Source organism: Macaca nemestrina, chromosome 20, assembly GCF_043159975.1.
Source record: "Macaca nemestrina isolate mMacNem1 chromosome 20, mMacNem.hap1, whole genome shotgun sequence".
Lineage (NCBI taxonomy): Eukaryota > Metazoa > Chordata > Mammalia > Primates > Cercopithecidae > Macaca > Macaca nemestrina.
In genome coordinates this window covers 5958806-5979652 of record NC_092144.1, presented here as the reverse complement: position 1 = coordinate 5979652, position 20847 = coordinate 5958806, and the positions used below count along the sequence as shown (strand labels likewise).

The following is a 20847-nucleotide window of genomic DNA, read 5'->3' as shown; positions in this document are numbered from 1 at the left end:
GAATCTCACTCTGTTGCCCAGGCTGGAGTGTAGTGGTGTGATCTTGGCTCACTGCAACCTCTGCCTCCTGGGTTCAAGCACACCACCATGCCTGGCTAATTTTCACCTCTACTTTCTGATCTCATCTCTTCCACCTTCCCTCAACCACGGGCCTCCTCGTAGGTCCTCTCACATGCCAGGTACCATCCTGCCACAGGGCCTTTGCACTGGCTGTGTCCTCTGCCTGGACACAGGCTCCATCCCTCCCCTCCTTTGAGGCTTTGCTCAAACACCACCTTCTCAGTGAGGGCTTCCCTGATTACCCCATAGAAAACTGTAACACACTCACCCTCACACTTGCATGCCACCTTTCCTGTGTTTTTTGTTTTTTTTGAGACAGAGTCTTGCTTTGTTGCCCAGGCTGGAGTGCAGTGGCGTGATCCTGCTCACTGCAACCTCCGCCTCCTAAGTTCAAATAATTCTCCTGCCTCAGCCTCTGGAGTAGCTGGTATTACAGGTGCACCATGCCTGGCTAATTTCTGTATTTTTAGTAGAGACGGGGTTTCACCGTGTTAGCCAGGATGGTCTTGATCTCCTGACCTTGTGATTCACCCGCCTCGGCCTCCCAAAGTGCTGGGATTACAGGCATGAGCCGCCAGGCCTTTTTTTTTTTTTTTTAAAATAACTGTCTACTGCCACAAGAATGGAGCTCTTTTGAGGATGGTTGCTTGTGTCTTCTTCACAAAAGAACACTGCCTAGAATATAGGATATGATCAGGAGAATCTGCTGAAGGGAAACATGGCTTACCTCTTGGGGTCAGGACAAAAACACAAGGGGCCTGTGAAATACAGATGTGTACACGCCGTCGTCGTGCAGAGAGGGAGGGTGTCCCAGACGCAGAGCAAAGACCACAAAGATTTAATTTAAAATCACAGTGTCTCAGCTGGAATGCCCCATCCATAGGGGGCACCCTTGCAAATTAAAAGTTCCTCAAGGGGCCCCTCCGGGCCCAGCAGCAAGGGGTGAACAGGGCCCAGCTGGGGGTCTGGCTGGCCTCTGGCCCCTTCATGTGATTCTGGAGAGGAGGACCAGCTCTCAGGTGCTAGCTGGGACAGGTTCTGCTGCTGGCGCTGCTTCTACAGGTTCCTTCTGCACCAGTGTGGGCTCATCCTCACCATCCTGGGGAGGGTGGACCAGAACCTTGTCTAAGATGCCGAACTCCTGGGCCTCCATGGGGCTCATGTAGCGGTCCCTCTCCATGGCAGACTCTGGTGGGGAAGCAGGAGGTGATACACATTAGGGTAATAGCAGAGACCCGGGGCCAGGTCTGGTTCGTGTTTTGGCCTGAATGTTTGTGCCCATCACCCCAAGTTCGTATGTTGAAGCTCCAACCCCCAGTGGGATGGGATTTGGAGACGCGGTCCTTGGGAGGTCTTTAGGGAGAGATGGGGTCAGGGCCCCCTGATGGGATTAGTGGCCTTGTAAGAGGAGACACGAGTGCACTTGCTCTCTCTCCACCATGTGAAGACACAGGGAGAAGGCGGCTGTCTGCAAGCTAGGAAGAGAGCCCTCACCGAGAACCACATCAGCCAGCACCCTGACCTTGGACTTCTCAGCCCCCAGAACTGTAAGAAATAAATCTCTGTGGAAGTCTGTGGTGTTTTGTTAAGCAGCTCAAGCTGACTGAGATATGTCCTCATTCTGCAGTGCCTCAGTTTCCCCTAGGTATCAGTAAAATACCAATTTCAATTTTGTTTTTTAAAAAATTGTTTCTGGGCCAGGCACGGCAGCTCACACTTGTAATCCCAGCACTTTGGGAGGCATGGCCAACATGGTGAAACTCTGTCTCTACTTAAAATACAAAAATGAGCCAGGTGTGGTGGCAAACACCTGTAATCCCAGCTGCTAGGGAGGCTGAGGTACGAGAATCACTTCAACCTGGGAGGTGGAGGTTGCAGTGAGCTGAGACTGCACCACTACCCTCCAGCCTGGGTAACAAAGTGAGACTCCATCTCAAAAAAAAAAAAAAAAAAAAAAAAAAAAAAAATTGATGTATTATATACACCCAGGAAAGGACATGATTTGTAAATGTCTGGTGGGATGGATTTTTGGACTGAACATACCCTACAGGACCAGCACCCAGACCAAGAGATGGAATATTGTCAGCATCCCTGAAACCCTACTTGGGCCCACAACGGTCACGAATCCTTGCCACCCCCTCCCCATGCCCCAAAGCAACCACTCCTCTAACAGCATAAATTAGCTCTGCTTTTTTTTTTTTTTTTTTTTTTTTTTTTTTTTTTTTTTTTGAGACGGAGTCTCACTCTGTCACCCAGGCTGGAGTGCAGTGGCCGGATCTCAGCTCACTGCAAGCTCCGCCTCCTGGGTTCACGCCATTCTCCTGCCTCAGCCTCCCGAGTAGCTGGGACTATAGGCACCCGCCACCTTGCCCGGCTAGTTTTTTGTATTTTTTTAGTAGAGACGGGGTTTCACCGTGTTAGCCAGGATGGTCTCGATCTCCCGACCTTGTGATCCACCCGTCTCGGCCTCCCAAAGTGCTGGGATTACAGGCTTGAGCCACCGCGCCCGGCCAGCTCTGCTTGTTTTTACGGTTTAAATAAATGGAATCACAGAGTGTTTATTCTTCTTTCATGCAACATTATATTTGCAAGATTCATATGTGATGCTGTGGTCCATTCGCTTTTTTTGAGACAGGGTCTTGCTCTGTCGCCCAGGCTGGAGTGCAGTGGTGTGATCTTGGCTCACTGCAACCTCCGCCTCTCAGGTTCAGGCGATTCTCATGCCTCAGCCTCCTGAGTAGTTGGGATTACAGGTGCGCGCCACCATGCCCGTCTAATTTTTGTATTTTTAGTAGAGACACGGTTTCACCATGTTGGTCAGGCTGGTCTCGAACTCCTGACCTCATGATCCACCCGCCTCGGCCTCCGAAAGTGCTGATATTACAGGCATGAGCCATGGCGCCCCACAAAATTTTTTTTTTTCTTTTTTTTTTTTTTTGAGACACTCCGGAGTCTCGCTCTCTCGCCGAGGTTGGAGTGCAGTGGCGTGATCTCTGCTCACTGCAAGCTCCGCCTCCCGGGTTCACACCATTCTCCTGCCTCAGCCTCCCGAGTAGCTCGGACTACAGGTGCCCGCCACCACGCCCGGCTAATTTTTTGTATTTTCAGTAGAGAAGGGGTTTCACCATGTTAGCCAGGATGGTCTCAATCTCATGACCTGGTGATCCGCCCGCCTCAGCCTCCCAAAGTGCTGGGATTACAGGCGTGAGGCACTGTGCCCGGCCTAGTTTTTTAATGAGATGGGGTTTCACTATATTGCCCAGGCTGGTCTTGAACTCCTGAACTGAAGTGATCCTCCCACTTCAGCCTCCCAAAGTGCTGGGATTGCAGGTGTGAGCCACCGCACCTGGCTTCATTTTTTGATTTTCATAAAATTATGGCTGGGCGTGGTGACTCACACTTGTAATCCCAGAACTTTGGGAGGCTGAGGCAGTTGGCTCACTTGAGCTCACGAGTTTGAGACCAGCCTGGGCAACATGGTGAAACCCCGTCTTTACAAAAAATACAAAAAATTAGCCAGGCATGGTGGTGCATACCTGTAGTCTCAGTTACTGAGGAGGCTGAGTCAGGAGAATTGCTTGAGCCCAGGTGGCAGAGGTTGCAATGAGCCGAGATCATGCCACTGCATTCCAGCCTGAGAGACAGAGCCACACCTTGTCTCAAAAAAAAAAAATAATAATAATAATTAGCTCACTGTAACCTCAAACTCTCATATTCCACAGATCCTCCTGCCTCAGCCTCCTGAGTAGCTGGGGACTAAAGGCATGAGCCACTATGCCTGGCTAATTAAAAAAAAATTTTTTTTTTTTTTTGAGACGAAGTCTCGCTCTTGTCCCCCAGGCTGGGGTGCGATGGGGCAATCTTGCCTCGCTGCAACCTCCGCCTCCCGAGCTCAAGCAATTTTCCTACCTCAGCCCCGCCGAGTAGCTGGGATTACAGGCGCCTGCCACCAGACCAGGCTAATTTTTATACTTTTAGTTGAGATGGGGTTTCACCATGTTGGCCAGGCTGGTCTAGAACTCCTGATCTCAGGTGATCCAACCCGCCTCGGCCTCCCAAAGTGCTGGGATTACAGGCGTGAGCCACTGTGCCCAATTTTTAAATTTTCTACGGAAATGGGGTCTCCCTATGTTGCCCAGGCTGGACTTGAACTCCTGGGCTCAAGTGATCCTCCTACCTTGGCTTCCCAAAGTGCTAGGATTACAAATGTGTACCACCGTACCTGGCTAAGCTGATTTTTTTCTTTTATTTTTTGAGACAGTCTTGCTCCGTCACCCAGGCTGGAATGCAGTGGTGCGAACTCAGCTCACTGAAACCTCCACCTCCCGGGTTCGAGTGATTCTCGTGCCTCAGCCTCCAGAGCAGTGGGGATTACAGGTCCCCACCACCATGGTCAGCTAATTTTTATATTTGTAGTACAGATGGGGTTTCGCTATGTTGCCCAGGCTGGTGTTGAACTCTTGGCCTCAAGTGATCCACCTGCCTTGGCATCCTAAAGTTCTGGGATTACAGGCGTGAGCCACCACGCCCAAGGATATTTTTAAAGGGCTTAGAACAGTGTCTCTTGGCTGCAGGCAATTCTGCCCACCAGGGAACACTTGGTGATGTCTGGAGACATTTCTGGTTGTCACAGTTGGAGGAGGGTACTGGCGTGGAGTGGCTGGAGGCCAGGGACGCTGCCACACATCCTGCAGTGCCTGGGATGGTCCCATCCCAGAGAATGATCCAGCCCTGAAAGTCCACAGGGCCCAGGTGGAGAAGCCCTGGCTTAGAATAACACCTAGTCCGCCTGTGCACGGACCAGGATGAAATAAAGGAGGGTGCTCACCGATCACCTGCAGGCTCTGTTTGGTGTGCTTGGCATAGATGTTATAGAGCTGCTTCTTCAGCTTCATGATCTCCTCTGCCTGGATGGCAATGTCTGTGGCTTGGCCCTGAGGGACGTCCAAGGGGAGCGAGGGGGTAAAGGTTGGCATCAGTGTCAGCCCCTCACAGGGAGGTCGGAGGTGGTACTCAGGAGCCCTCCCTGGGCTTTGAGCTTTTGGTTTGAGGTTGGTGGGTTGGGGTTGTGTAAATCCCCTGATATCCTGCTTCAATCTTGCCACCCACCACCAGGAAAGCTTTCTGACTGGATTAAGTATGTTTTCTTATTTTCTGCATCTGAAGCCTTGCAGACTCGGAGGAACAGTGTCTCTCTGTCTTGCATTAGCTAAACCTTTTTTTTTTTTTTTTAAGAGATGAGGTCTTGCTAGGTTGCCCAGACTGGTCTCAAACTCCTGGCCTCAAGTGATCCTCCCATCTCGGCCTCCCAAAGTGCTGCGATTAAAGACATGAGCCGTCATGCCCAATTGTAATCCTGCTTTTTTTTTTTTTTTTGAGACAGGGTCTTGCTCTGTTCCTAGGGCTGGACTGCAGTGGTGCAAGATAGCTCATCGTAGCCCTGACCTCTCAGGCTCAATCCTCCCACCTCAGCCTCCTGAGTAGCTGGGACCAGAGGCAAGCATAACCACGCCTGAGTCATTTGAAAATTTTTGGTAGAGATGGGGTCTCACCACTGCCCAGGCTGGTCTTAAATTCTTGGCCTCAAGTGATCCTCCTGCCTTGGCCTCCCAAAGTGCTGGGATTACAGATGTGAGCCACTGCGCCCGGCGGAAGCTAATTCTTAACAGATAGCAAACAACTCCCGAGTGTACTTTCTTTTCTTTTCTTTATTGTTTTGAGACAGAGTCTTGCTCTGCCATCCAGGCTGGAGTGCAGTGGTGCCATCTCCGTTCACTGCAACTTCCACCTCCTGGGTTCAAGCGATTCTCCCGCCTCAGCCTCCCGAATTAGCTGGGATTACAGGTGCGCACCACCACGCCCAGCTAATTTTTGTATTTTTAGTAGAGACGGGATTTCACCATGTTGGCCAGGCTGGTCTCAATCTCCTGACCTCAAATGATCCACCTGCTCTGGCTTCTGCTTTGGATTCCCAAATCACGCTGAGATTTACAGGCGTGAGCCACCATGCTGGGCCTTCTTTTTTTTTTTTTAAATAGAGACGAGGTCTCATTATGTTCCCCTGGCTGGCCTCGAACTTCTGAGCTCACATGATCCTCCCACTTCTGTCTCCCAAAGTGCTAGGATTACAGGCCTAAGCCACCACACCCAGCCCAGCCTGCACATTTTAAGACATCCACTCCCACACCTGACTTCCGCCCAGTCAGTCCTTCTGTCTAGACCTTGTCCTGAATCCTGACAGCAGCTTGTGTGTCTGGCACTCACCCGGGCGCCTCCTGAGGGCTGGTGGATCATGATACGGGAGTTGGGGAGTGAGTGGCGCATGCCCGGGCTGCCGGCGGCGAGAAGCAGGGAGCCCATGCTGGCTGCCTGGCCCACGCACCAGGTGCAGATAGGGTTGAGGATGTACTGCATCGTGTCGTAGATGGCCAAGCCCGCAGTCACCACACCACCTATGAGTGGGGGAGCAAGTGAGGGGCTGGACCAGCTCCCCCAACCCTTTTCCTATTTCATCTCCTAACCCTGGGGAGAGTGGAACAGATGCAGCCCCCTTCCTTTTTTAAAAATTAAGACCGCCGGGCACAGTGGCTCCTGCCTGTAATCCCAGCACTTTCGGAGGCTGAGGCAGGTGGATCATGAGGTCAGGAGATCCAGACTATCCGGGCTAACACGGTGAAACCCCGTCTCTACTAAAAATACAAAAAATTAGCCGGGCGTGGTTGCGGGTGCCTGTAGTCCCAGCTACTCGGGAGGCTGAGGCAGGAGAATGGCGTGAACCCGGGAGGCGGAGCTTGCAGTGAGCCCAGATCGCGCCACTGCACTCCAGCCTGGGCGACAGAGTGAGACTCTTGTCTCAAAAAATAAAAAATAAAATTAAGACTGGGTTTCACTATGTTACCTAGGCTGGTCTCGAACTCCTGGGCTCAAGCGATCCTCCCAAAGTGTTGGGATTACAGATGTGAGCCACCACGCCTAGCCAGAAGCAGCTATATATATATATATTTTGAGACAGGGTCTCACTCTGTCACCCAGGCTGGAGTGCAGTGGTGCAATCTCGGCTCACTGCAATCTCCGCCTCCCGGGTTCATGCAATTCTCCCGCCTTAGCCTCCCGAGTAGCTGGATTACAAGTACGCCACCACGCTCGGCTAATTTTTTTTTCTTTTTGAGACGGAGTCTGGCTGTGTTGCCCAGGCTGGAGTGCAGTGGCGCGATCTCGGCTCACTGCAAGCTCTGCCTCCCGGATTCATTCCATTCTCCTGCCTCAGCCTCCCAAGTAGCCGGGACTACAGGCACCCACCACCATGCCCGGCTAATTTTTTTGTATTTTTAGTAGAGACGGGGTTTCACCATGTCAACCAGGATGGTCTTGATCTCCTGACCTCGTGATCTGCCCGCCTCAGCCTCCCAAAGTGCTGGGATTACAGGCGTGAGCCACTGTGCCCGGCCAATTTTTGTATTTTTAGTAGAGATGGGATTTCACCATGTTGGCCAGGCTGCTCTCAAACTCCTAACCTCAAGTGATCAGCCCGCTTCGGCCTCCCAAAGTGCTGGAATTACAAGCGTGAGCCACCGCACCCGGCCTAGAAGCAGCTCTTTAAAGCAGGGTTCACCAACACAAATGCTTCCAGGGGTTGGCAGGTGACAAAAACAGGTGACACGGGCCAGGTGCAGGCAAAAGGGAGAGTGCTTGCTTTACAGTGTACTGACTCTTGCCACATGTGCCAGTGGACCCACGGGACCAGATCTACTAAATTTCCAAGAGAAACTAGAAATCAGGCCAGGCGTAGTGGCTCATGCTTGTAATCCCAGCACTTTGGGAGGCCGAGGTGGGTGGATCACTTGAGCTCAGGAGTTCGAGACCAGCCTGACCAACATGGTGAAACCTCATCTCTACTAAATACAAAAAGTTTGATGGGCATGGTGACACATGCCTGTAATTCCCAGCTACTTGGGAGGCTGAAGCTGGAGAATCGCTTGAACCCAGGAGGCAGAGGTTGCAGTGAGCTGAGACTGCGACACTGCACTCCAGCCTCGGTGACAGAGGCTGTCTCAAAAAAAAAAAAAAAAAAAAAAAAAGCCTCAATTGTAAGTGGTCAATCCAAACTGACCACTTTTTTGGGGGAGGGGAAAAATCTACCAATTATTATTATTATATTTGAGACGGGCTCACTACAGCCCCCGACCTCCTGGGCTCAAGTGATCCTTCTCACTCAGCCTCCCGAGTTGCTGGGACTACAGGCATGCGCCACATCTTTGTACTTTTTTTGTAGAGATGGGGTCTCACTATGTTACTCAGGCTGGTCTTGAACTCCTGAGCTCAAGCAATTTGCCCACCTCAGCCTCCCAAAGTGTTGGGATTACAGGTGAGAGCTATCGTGCCCGGGCTAAAATCTACATTTTTTTTTTTTTTTTTTTTTTTTGAGACGGAGTCTCGCTCTGCCGCCCAGACTGGAGTGCAGTGGCCGGATCTCAGCTCACTGCAAGCTCCGCCTCCCGGGTTCACGCCATTCTCCTGCCTCAGCCTCCCAAGTAGCTGGGACTACAGGCACCCGCCACCATACCCGGCTAGTTTTTTGTATTTTTTAGTAGAGACGGGGTTTCACCGTGTTAGCCAGGATGGTCTCGATCTCCTGACCTCGTGATCCGCCCGTCTTGGCCTCCCAAAGTGCTGGGATTACAGGCTTGAGCCACCGTGCCCGGCCTTTTTTTTTTTTTAATCTACAATTTTTAAATGTTAGCCGGGTCAGGTTGGCAGAACAGTATGTGCAGGATCAAAGAGGCCACATCCTGACTTGTGAACCGAGGCTCAAAAGCCAGCAACAGGCACCTTTTGGCGGTTTCAAGCCACTTCTGGAACTCTGACGCTCTGCACCCTTTCCCAGAGAGAGAACATCCCTGACCCGGGATTCTGGTCCCCTGAGTCACCCGTGCGCCCTGACGAGCGCCCCTGGCACCTAGGAAAGCCCCTGCTTGCTCACCAGGGCTGTTGATGTACATGTGGATGGGCTTCTTGTTGCTCTCGGACTGCAGGAAGAGAAGCTGTGCGATAACAAGGCTGGCAACGCTGTCATCGATCTGCAGGTGGAGAGGGCAGGGGTGTTCCCAGATTCGGGGTGGGGAGAGAGTTTTAAGGCTGCTGGGGATGGGTCAGAGAACCAGGAAGGGGGACCAGGGCCCAAATAAAAGGGGTGGGGAAGAATTTAGGACCCAGAAGCGGATGGGGAGAGAGTAGTGGCTAGGACCCAGGCGGGGCTGAGGACACAGGAAAGGAAAGGGTCAGAACACCTGCGAAGAGTCTTGCGCCTAGGATTGAGGAGAGCGGTGCCAGGTGTCAGGAAGGCAGTGGGAGCTCAAGAGGCGAGGAGCAGAGGGGAAGAGGTGAGGAGCGGGTGGGGAGACCGGGAGCCAAGAGGGGAGTCAGAAGGAGAGGGAAGGGGGTTGGAAGGGGAGCGGAGCCTGGGGAAAGAAAGTCTGGGGCCAGGGAAGGAGGGGCGCAGGGGGTCTGGGCAGGCGCTTGGGAGAGTCCTGGGGAGGGTCCCGGCGCGCTCACCGGGCCCATGACGCACACGATGCGCTCCCGCAGCAGCCGCGAGTAGATGTCATAGGCGCGCTCGCCGCGACCCTGAGGGTAGAAAGATGTAGGTGAAGGGTCGCGGGCAGCCCCCCGATCCTCACCCAGCCCGGAGCCCCCAGGCCGTGTCCCCGCCCGGCCGCCGTACCGTCTGCTCCACCACGATGGGAATGAGCGGGAGAGCCCGGGCCGCCGTCGCGTGCAGGCTCCGCTGCAGGGCCAGGCCGTTTTGGGGTGTCCGCTGCGGCGGCCGCTGCGCTGGAAAGTGAGCGGCGAGGCGAGGCCCCAGCGCGGGGTACCTGCATGCCGCCACCCGGGCCCCCCCCACTAATATTGCGGGCCACATCCCTCCACACGCCCCGGTCGGCTTCCGTCCGATGGCGGAACTACAACTTCCGGCGTGCTTTGCGCCTAGGAGCGCGCTCGCTAGGCCGCCCACTTCCGGGAGTGTGGGCGGGCGCCGTTAAGGGTGGGGCGGGGCTAGGATCGGAACCTGAAAGGGAGGAGCCAGTGAAGTAAATAGAGTGGGCGGGGCTGGAGAAGCTTTAGAGTCTACAGTTCGAGTCCCCTTACCGACGAATTCGTCTTCGTTTTCTTTTTTCTCTTTTTTTGAGACGAAGTCTTGCTCTGTCACCCGGGCTGGAGTGCGGTGGCACGATCTTGGCTCACTGCAACCTCTGCCTGCTGGATTCAAGCCATTCTCCTGGCTCAGCTGCCCCAATAGCTGGGATTATAGGCACACACCACCACACCCGGCTAATTTTTGTATTTTTAGTAGAGACGGGGTTTCACCATGTTGGCCAGGCTGGTCTTGAACTCCTGAGCTTGTGATCCTCCCACCTTGGCCTCCCAAAGTGCTGGGGTTACAGGCATGAGCCACTGCGCCTGGCCTCGTTTTCTACTGTTTCTGCTTTATTTTATTTATTTTTATTTTTTTTGAGAGAGAGTCTCACTCTGTGGCCCAGGCTGGAGTGCAGTGGCGCCATGCTAGCTCAATGCAGCCTCAAATTTCTGGGCCCAAGTGACCCTCCCTCCCACCTTGCTCTCCAGAGTAGCTGGGACTACAGCTGTGCACTACCACATCTGGCAAATATATATATATTAGAGATGGAGTGTTACTATGTCACCCAGGCTGGTCTCAAACTCCTGGCCTCAAGTGATCCTCCCACCTTGGCCTCCCAAAGTGCTGGGACTACAGGCGTAAGCCACCACACCCCACTTATTCCTTATTTTAAAAATAGCTGCAGGGTTGGGCACGGTGGCTCACGCCTGTAATCCTAGCACTTGGGGAGGCCGAGGCGGGAGGATCACGAGGTCATGAGATCAAAACCATCCTGGCTAACCTGGTGAAACCCCGTCTCTACTAAAAATACAAAAAATTATCCAGGCAAGGTGATGGGCACCTGTAGTCCCAGCTACTCAGGAGGCGGAGGCAGGAGAATGGTGTGAACCCCGGAGGTGGAGCTTGCAGTGAGCCGAGATCGTGCCCCTGCACTCCAGCCTGGGTGGCAGAGCGAGACTCTGTCTCAAAAAAAAAAGAAAAAAAAAAAAAACAGCTGCAGTGTTCCCACAGCTCATCTTGGAAGAGGGGTCCCAGAGAGGACTTAGCCTGGATCTTGGCCTTGAAGAGCTTCCAGCCTGCTGTGGCCGACCTCCTCATTCATTTTTTGGCCACCTGTGGAGTAGAGCGAGGGACCCCAGTCTGTGGGAGCCCAGAGAAGGGTGTTGCGGATTCTGCCTGGAGATCAGACTGGAAAGCTTTTCTAGGAGAAGCGGGTATTGGAATTGGGCTTTGAAGGATAAGTAGGAGTTTGTTAGCTGGGGAAAGGCATTTCCAGCAGAGGAAAAAGAATGGGCAAAAGGGTGGAAGTAGGAAGATTCCTGGTAATGTTGGGACTTCTGGTTTTTTGCCACACCTTCTCAAGGCAGATTTTTTTGCATCATTCAGTTCAATGTCACTATCTAAGATAGTGTCACGACTTCACTCCTCCACTCCTCCGGACGCTGCCCTGCACCTCCTGCCTGCCCAGCCTCTGATGTGGGGTGGCGAGGTCCTCTTAGATGCCCTCCCTGTCTCCCTTTGTTTAATCAGCTTCATTTCTCCACATGGCAACTGCTTTTCACGTTCTTCATTGTTAACAGCTCCCTAACGGGTACTCCAGTTTCGCCCATGTCACTGTGACACACTGTCTCTTCTTCACTCTTCACTCTAAGAGATCCCCGAGAAGGCCAGTGTCACTACTTCATCCCCAAAGTCTAGAATGGTGCCTGACACACAGTAGGTGCTCATTAAATACACATTGAACCAAGAGATGAAGAGGTGATAAAGGAGATAGGTAAAAGGCAGAGGGCTTTGGAGGCATCTGCAGAGTGGGGATAATGATAACCTACCTCCTAGGTTTGTGCAGAAGGTCCTCAGAAAGGGTCCAAAAATGTGTAAAAAGTACCCAGTCTGAATTATTTATTGATGTCTTAGATCAGGGACCATGGAAGTCTCAAGTCCTCCCACATGGGGGTCTATTTGAAGTGGGGTTTTTTTTTTTTTTTTTTTTTTTTTTCCCCCGGGCAGTCCTTCCAATCACAGCAGGTTCAGGCGAGGTGTTGCAATGGCTCACGCCTGTAATCCCAGCACTTTGGGGTCCCAAGGCGGGTGGATCACCTAAGGACAGGAGTTCGAGACCAGCCTGACCAACACAGTGAAACTCCATCTCTATTAAAAATACAAAATAATCTGGACATGGTGGCGCATGCCTGCAATCCCAGCTACTTGGGAGGGTGAGTCAGGAGAATCACTTGAACCCAGGGGGCAGAGGATGCAGCGAGCTGAGATGGCGCCACTGCACTCCAGCCTGGGGAATAAGAGCAAAACTCCGTCTCAAAAACAAAACAAAACAAACAAACAAACAAACAAGAATCACAGCAGACTCCTGAAGTGGATTTTGATGTATAAGAAGGAGTTTACCAAGCAGTAAGTGGTAGACTCTTTTTTTTTTTTTTGAGACGGAGTCTTGTCCAGGCTGGAGTGCAATGGTACAATCTCGGCTCATTCCTAGCTCCGACTCCCGGGTTCACACCATTCTCCTGCCTCAGCCCTCCCAAGTAACTGGGACTACAGGCGCCCGCCACCACGCCCGGCTAATTTTTTGTATTTTTAGTAGAGACAGGGTTTCACTGTGTTAGCCAGGATGGTCTCAATCTCCTGACCTCGTGATCCGCCCGCCTCGGCCTCCCAAAGTGCTGGGATTACAGGCGTGAGCCACCGCACCCGGCCTGCCCAGCTCATATTTGTATTTTTAGTGGAGATGGGATTTCACCATGTTGGCCAGGATGATCTCGATCTCTTGACCTCAGGATCTACCTGCCTCTGCCTCCCAAAGTGCTGGGATTACAGGCGTGAGCCACTGCACCCGGCCGGTAGACTCTTTTTCTGTTTTGAGTCAGGGTCTCGCTCTGTCACCAAAAAAAAAAAAAAAAAAAAAAAAAAGAGTCTACCACTTACTGCTTGGTAAACTCCTTCTTATACATCAAAATCCACTTCAGGAGTCTGCTGTGATTCGTTTTTTTGTTTGTTTGTTTTGTTTTGTTTTGTTTTTGAGATGGACTTTTGCTCTTAATGCCCAGGCTGGAGTGCAGTGGCGTGATCTCGGCTTGCTGCATCCTCTGCCTCCTGGGTTCAAGTGATTCTCCTGACTCACCCTCCCAAGTAGCTGGGATTACAGCCGCTGTCCCAGTTTCTACTGTGAGTCAGGTGGGTGGCCCTGCCGGGCCGGTTCCCCCAGGGCCCCAGCTCCTGCCCCCGCCCTGGGGAGAAGGGCCAGGACAGCAGCTGCCATCATCCCTGCAGCCACTCCTCCACTCCTCCGGACGCTGCCCTGCACCCCCTGTCTGCCCAACCTCTGACGTGGGGTGGCGAGGTCCTCTTAGATGCCCTCCCTGTCTCCCTTTGTTTAATCAGCTTCATTTCTCTGCATTGCAACTGCTTTTCACGTTCTTCATTGTTAATAGCTCCCTAACAGGTACTCCAGTTTCGCCCATGTCACTGTGACACACTGTCTCTTCTTCATTCTTCACTCTAAGAGATCCCCGAGAAAGCCAATTTTTTTTTTTTTTAAGACGGGGGTCTCTCGCTCACGATCTTGGCTCACTGCAGCCTCCGCCTCTCGAGTTCAAGCGATTCTCAGGCCTTGGCCTCCCGAGTAGCACCCACCATCACGCCCAGCTAACTTTTGTGTTTTTAGTAGAGACAGGGTTTGACCATGTTGGCCAGACTGGTCTGCAACTCCTGACCTCAAGTGATCCCCCCGCCTCGGCCTCCCAAAGTCCTCGGATCACGGGTATGAGCCACCGAGCTCAGCTGAGAAAGCTGAATTGAACCACGGTTTCCCATCCCCCCTGCCGACTCCCCATATCTCCTTCCCTACCCTGGTCCGCTTTTCATGCCCCAAACACACCAAGCTCAGTCCAGCCACAAAGCCTTTGCTTTACTCTGCTTGGAGTCCCGGCTTCTTCCAACATGTAAATCTCAACTCAAAGCCGGGCACAGTGGCTCACGGCTGTAATCCCAGCACTTTGGGAGGCCAAGGCAGGCAGATAACCTGAGGTCAGGAGTTCGAGACCAACCTGACCAACAGGGTGAAACCCTGTCTCTACTAAAAACACAAAAATTAGCCAGGCATGGTGGCCCGTGCCTGTAGTCCCAGCTACTTGGGAGACCGAGGCAGGAGTATCGCTTGATCCCGGGAGGCAGAAGTTGCAGTGAGCCAAGATTACGCCATTGCACTCCAGCCTGGGCGACAAAGTGAGACTCCATCTCAAAAAAAAAAAAAAAAGAAAAAAATCTCAGTTCAAATGTCATCCCCGAGAGAAGCCTTCCCTGAACACCTTTGCTAATATCCCAGGCACTCTAGAACATTTGCCTTGTTTAATTTTCATTTTGGTGTGACTGCCATCATAAACAATTGCATTAATTCATTTGTTTCTTTTTCTATTTGCAGAACATTCTGCTATCTTGTTTGGCTCTGGTGCATAGCTCACGGCTGCCTCAAACTTCTGGACTCAGGTAAATCCTCCCAACCTCAGCCTACCAAGTAGGTGGGACCACAGGCACACGCCAACAGGGCCTGCTAATGTTTTTAAAGTTTTTTTTTTTTTTTTTTGCAGAGACAAGGTATCAATATGTTGCTCAGGCTGGTCTCAAATTCCTGAGCTCAAGCAATCCTCCTGCCTCGGCCTCCCAAAGTGCTAGGATTACAGGCGTGTGCTGCTGCACTCAGTCAATTAAAGCTTTTTGATTCGGGCTCACAAGGAGAAACGTATCTAATATAGTGTCTGAGTATACAAAAATACAAAAGTCTTATGAAATGAAACTTATTATTTGAGCAATGTCCTTTGATATTTTCTATTCTATTTGATCCTATTCTATTGCATTTCACTTAAAGTAGGGTTTTTCAACCTTGGCACGATTGAAAATCTGAGTTGGAGAATACTTTGAGAGGACAAAAGGCCACCCAGGCCACTGTAGGGTGCTGAGCAGCATCCCTGGCCTTCACCCACTGGATAGCAGGAGCACCCCACCCCTACCCCCATCAATTAAAAAAAAATGCTCCCCTAACAATAAAAAGTGTCTCAGACATTTGCCAAGTATCCCCCAGGGGGCAGAGTCGCTCCCATCTGAGAATCACTATTTATTTATTTATTTACTTATTTATTTTTTTTGAGACGGTTTCTCGCTCTGTCATCCAGGCTAGGGTGCAGTGGTGTGATCTTGGCTCACTGCAACCTCCATCTCTCGGGTTCAAGCGATTCTCCTGCCTGACACTCCCAAGCAGTTGGGACTACAGGCACGCACCACCATGCCTGGCTAATTTTTGTATTTTTATTAGAGATGGGGTTTCACCGTGTTGGACAGGCTGTTCTCAAACTCCTGACCTCAGGTGATCCACCTGCCTCAGCCTCCCAAAGTGCTGAGATTACAGGTGTGAGCCATCACAGCTGGCCTGAGAACCATGATTTATTTTATTTTATTTCATTTTATTTTATTTTATGAGATGGGGTTTCACTCTTGTTGCCCAGGCTGTTGTGCAATGGTATGATCTGAGCTCACTGCAGCCTCCCCCTTGCCGGTTCAAGCGATTCTCCTGCCTCAGCCTCCCAAGTAGCTGAGAATAGATGCACATGCCACCACGCCCAGCTAATTTTGTGTTTTTAGTAGAGACGGGGTTTCACCATGTTGGTCAGGCTGGTCTCGAAGTCCTGACCTCAGGTGATCCACCTGCCTCTGCCTCCCAAAGTGCTGGGAATACAGGTGTGAGCCACTGTACCTGGCCAAGAACCACGATTTCGATGAAAGTGGATAGTGATCTGAAATAGATGGAAAAAAAAAGCAACTTTATTTATTGATTTTTATTTTGTAGAGGCAGAGCCTCACTATGCTGTCCAGGCTGGTCTCAAGCAACCCTCTTACCTCGGCCTCCCAAAGCGCTGGGATGTCAACACAGGGAAGGAGTTGAAGGTGAGTTTGTCTCCCTTGCTTTGTCACTCAGACTAGAGTACAGTGGCGTGAACATGGCTCACTGCAGCCTTGACCTCCGGGGTTCAAGCAATCCGCCCACCTTAGCTTGCTAAGTCGCTGAGACTACAGGTGCAAGCCAGTACGCCCAGCTAATTTTTGTTTTTGTTTTTGTAGAGACAGAATTTCTCTTATGTTGTTGTCCAAGCTGATATTGAACTCATGACCTCAAATGATCCCCATGCCTTGGCCTCTCAGTGCTGGGATTACAGGCGTGAGCTAGCACACCTGGACTCCCTAAATATTTAATGTTTTTGTTCCTCTAAACCTTGCTCAGTAAGTTCTGAATGAATGAGTATTTTGGCTCTTGGCTGCAAATCAACCTGCCCTACTGGTTTTTGGTTATCACTCCATGATCAGAGAGCTGTCATCGCTGTTACCTTCTCTGGAATGAATGCAAATGGGCCTATTGAAATGATAGAAATGGAAAATTAGGAAAAGAAAAGGAAACTCTCAGTGCTGAAGAGGCTGTGGATGAATGGATGCGTCAATAAATGGCTCATGGACTTTGCTACAGCTTCTCTGGGAATCAAGTTGACACCAAATTTCAAATTCACAGAACCCACTTCTAGTCATTTGTTTTTAGGAAATGATCAAAGGTGTGCACCTGTGCGCTAAGATTTGACCACAGAGTTGCTTATGGCAGAGTTGTTCATCACCTGTGTTTCAGTTAGTTAATGCTGTGTAACAAACCACTCCTAAACTTAGGAGTTTGAAACAACCACAGTTTATCATTTCTCATAATTTGAGAATCTGGACTGGGCTCAGCTAGGATTTCCTGGGGCTGGAACATCCACAAGGAACATTCTCCACTCACATATCTGAAGCCCCAGTGAGTCCTCTCTCTCTCCACGTGGCTGCTTGGGCTCCCTCATGGTATGGTGGTCTTTGTTCCCCATATGGCAACCGACTTCAGAGAGAGTTAGCAAAAGCTACTTGTCTTCTTTTTTTTTTTTTTTTTGAGAGGGAGTCTGGCTCTGTCGCCCAGGCTGGAGTGCAGTGGCCAGATCTCAGCTCACTGCAAGCTCCACCTCCCGGGTTTACGCCATTCTCCTGCCAGCCTCCCGAGTAGCTGGGACTACAGGCGCCCGCCACCTCGCCCGGCTAGTTTTTTTTTTTTTTTGTATTTTTTAGTAGAGATGGGGTTTCACCGTGTTAGCCAGGATGGTCTTGATCTCCTGACCTCGTGATCCGCCCGTCTCGGCCTCCCAAAGTGCTGGGATTACAGGCTTGAGCCACCGTGCCCGGCCGCTACTTGTCTTAAATGATCGGCTTGGAAGCCACATGGTAGCTCTTCCGCCGCATTCCATTGGTCAGAGCAAGTCACATGGCCCAACCCAAATTCAAGGGGAAGAGGAGATGAAATAGACTCGGGGGAGGAGTGGCAGGGGCATAACAGGATGGAAAGTGATGGCGAGTGTCTCTGGAGATAGTCTATCATACCCATATTAGCAAAGAATTGCAAATAAATGCCTCGTAAGAGGGGACGACTTGAATGGCTTGAATTTTAAAATTAGTTTATTATTTAATTTTTGGAGACAGCATCTCACTCTGTCACCCAGGCTGGAGTGCAGTAGCCTAATCATGGCTCACTGCAGCCTTGACCTCCCAGGCTCAAGTGTTCCTCCTGCATCAGCCTCTTGAGTAACTGGGACCACAGGTGCACACCGATACACCCGGCTAATTTTTTTTTTGGGGGGTAAGGGCAGGGTCTTGCTATGTTGTCCAGGCAGAACTCAAACTCCTGGTCTCAAACGATCCTCCTGCCTCGGCCTCTCAAAGTGCTGGGATTACAGGCATGAGCCACTGTGCCTGGCCAAATTTTAAACCAAATTATCAAGCATCCATAGTATGGAATATAACTCTTATTTATTTATTATTATTTTTGAGATGGAGTTTCGTTCTTTTTGCCCAGGCTGGAGTGCAATGGCGCAATCTCGGCTCACTGCAACCCCCGCCTCCCAGGTTCAAGCAATTCTCCTGCCTCAGCCTCCCGAGTAGCTGGAACTACAAGTGCCCACCATCATGCCCGGCTAATTTTTCATATTTTTAGTAGAGACAGGGTTTCACCGTGTTGGCCAGGATGGTCTCGATCTCTTGACCTCATGATCCGCCCGCCTCGGCCTCCCAAAGTGCTGGGATTATAGGCGTGAGCCACCACGCCTGGCCCGTAACTCATATTTATGGAGTGCCTTCACTGGTTTAATTACATGGTTAGATATGACTGTGAGGGAGAGAAATACCAAAGACTTAGATAAGATAGACATGTCTTTCTCTCCCAGTCACAGTTGAGGTTGGCATCCAGAGTTGCTAGGGTGATTGTGTCACACAAAGTTTCTATTGGCTAGGATCTATTCACATGGCCACACCTGGCTGCAGAGGAGCTGGGAAATTTGTTTATTTATTCCATTGATATTTACTGAGCATTTACTATGTACACAGCATTGGGGTAGAGCTCCTGAGGTTTTTTTGTTTTTTTTTTTTTTTTTTTTTGAGACGGAGTCTCACTCTGTCGCCCAGGCTGGAGTGCAGTGGTCGGATCTCAGCTCACTGCAAGCTCTGCCTCCCGGGTTCACGCCATTCTCCTGCCTCAGCCTCCCGAGTAGCTGGGACTACAGGCGCCCGCCACCTCGCCCGGCTAGTTTTTTGTATTTTTTAGTAGAGACGGGGTTTCACACCATGTTAGTCAGGATGGTCTCGATCTCCTGACCTTGTGATCCGCCTGTCTCGGCCTCCCAAAGTGCTGGGATTACAGGCTTGAGCCACTGCGCCCGGCCTAGCTCCTGATGTTTTTATTCCTATAAAACAAAGCAAGCAAATGCAAGGAAAAACAGACAACAATCCCTGCTTTCACGGAGTTTTCCTTTTTCCCTCCTTCCTTCCTTCCTTCCTTCCTTCCTTCTTCCTTTTCTCTTCTTTTATTTTATTTTATGTCTTTGTTTTGAGACGGAGTCTTGCTCTGTCGCCCAGGCTGGAGTGCAATGGCACGATCTCGGCTCAGTGCAACCTCCGCCTCCCGAGTTCAAGCGATTCTCCTGCCTCAGCCTCCCAAGTACCTGGGATTACAGGCGTGTGCCACCATGCCCAGCTAATTTTTGTATGTTTAGTAGAGACAAGATTTCACCATGTTGGCCAAGATGATCTGGATCTCTTGACCTTGTGATCCACCCGCCTCGGCTTCCCAAAGTGCTGGGAATATGGGCGTGAGCCACTGCCTGGCCCCTTCCCTCCCCGCCCCTCCCCTCCCCTCCCTTTCCCTCCCCTCTCCTTCCTTTCCCTTCTTTCCTTTTTCTTTTGACACAGGGCAGGGTCTTACTTTGTCGCCTAGGCTGGAGTGCGGTAGTACAATCATGGCTCATTGCAGCCTCAACCTCCTGGGCTCAAGCGATCCTCCTGCCTTAGCCTCCAGAGTAGCTGGGACCACAGGCATGCGCCACCACAGTGGGCTACTTTTTGTATTTTTGGTAGAAACGAGGTCTTGCTATGTTGCCTGAGCTGGTCTTGAACTCCTGGGGTCAAGTGTTTGTTCCACCTCAGTTTCCCAAAGTATTGGGATTACAGGCATGAGCCACCACGCCCGGGCCCAGATCCCCTTTCAAGGAGGGAGTTGCTGACCAGCCAAGGGATGTATTGTGAGCAGAAACCTCCGGCTTCCATGGTTAGGGTCATCTTCAGGTGCAGAGAGCCACTTCCCTCAAAGCCCCATCTGTCCCAGGGCAGCCCACAGCCAGTGACTGGGCAAGGCAGAAGAATAAAGGTCTGGGTATTCTGACTTCACGTGGGATGCTCTGATGAGGCACACTGGCTCTAGAGTCCCTCGCTGATTAGCCAAGGCTTTGTCCAGGCTCAACACCACTTTAACTTCTCCCTTTGCCCAGTCCTGTCTGGCCTCCCTCCCTGTCTCACTCCCTCCCTCCCTCGCTACCTTCCTTCCCTCCCTCCCTCACTCCTTCCTTCCCTCCCTCCTTTCCTTTCTTCTCTCTCTCTCTTTCTTTTATTTTGAAGAGATTGGGGCTCCGTATGTTGCCCAGGCTGATCTCAAACTCTAGGCTCAAGCTATCCACCTGCCTCTGCTTCCCAAAGCGCTGGGATTACAGGCGTGAGCCACCAAACCCAGCCCTGCTTCTTCTTCTTCTTCTTTTTTTTTTTTTTTGAGATAGCGTCTCACTCTGTTGCTCAGGCTGGAGTGCCGTGGTGCTATCTCAGCTCACTGCAACCTCCACCTCCCAGGTTCAAGCGATTTTTCTGCCTCAGCCTCCAGAGTAGCTGGGACTGCAGGCGCCCGTCACCATGCCCAGCTAATTTTTGTATTTTTAGTAGAGACGGGTTTTCACCACATTGGCCAGACTGGTGTCAAACTCCTGACCTCATGATCCACTCGCCTCAGCCTCCCAAAGTGCTGGGATTACAGGCGTGAGCCACCGTGCCCGGCCTGCTCTGCTTCTTTCTTTGACAACTGTGAGTCCCAATAAAAATCTCACACCCCAAATTATTTCTCAGGATCTGTTCTGGAGAATCCAAATGGTGACTCAGAACTTTTGTCATCTTTTTTTTTTTTTAAATGCCTGTGGAGCATTCCATGTCCATGATATCAAAACCCATAATTTAGTTGACTAGTCCCCTGTAAATGGATGTTTTCTTTGTGA

At 51.2% G+C, this 20847-nt stretch overlaps 2 protein-coding genes across 4 annotated transcripts in view; one reads left to right on the top strand and one right to left on the bottom strand.

Annotated features, from left to right (window-relative positions):
- LOC105487079 (alkaline ceramidase 1) overlaps positions 1-20847 on the top strand; it is a 60942-nt gene that overhangs the window by 2657 nt on the left and 37438 nt on the right. For 2 of the 3 annotated variants that reach the window (XM_071087947.1, XM_071087946.1), the window contains 3 exons: positions 1508-1607; positions 14628-14692; positions 16047-16144. The gene's annotated coding sequence lies outside the window, so the exon portion shown is untranslated. Of the gene's footprint in view, positions 1-1507; positions 1608-13252; positions 13382-14627; positions 14693-16046; positions 16145-20847 lie in introns of those variants that run through there. The other variant, XM_071087948.1, reaches the window with a different exon arrangement.
- On the bottom strand, positions 884-14676 carry CLP (caseinolytic mitochondrial matrix peptidase proteolytic subunit). The gene is made up of 7 exons (XM_071087945.1): positions 14628-14676; positions 9782-10059; positions 9613-9684; positions 9041-9137; positions 6325-6512; positions 4889-4994; positions 884-1248 (listed from the first exon to the last, which is right to left on the bottom strand). The coding sequence occupies exons 2-7, from the start codon at positions 9977-9979 to the stop codon at positions 1076-1078; spliced, it is 834 nt and encodes a 277-aa protein (XP_070944046.1). The 5' UTR covers positions 9980-10059; positions 14628-14676; the 3' UTR covers positions 884-1075.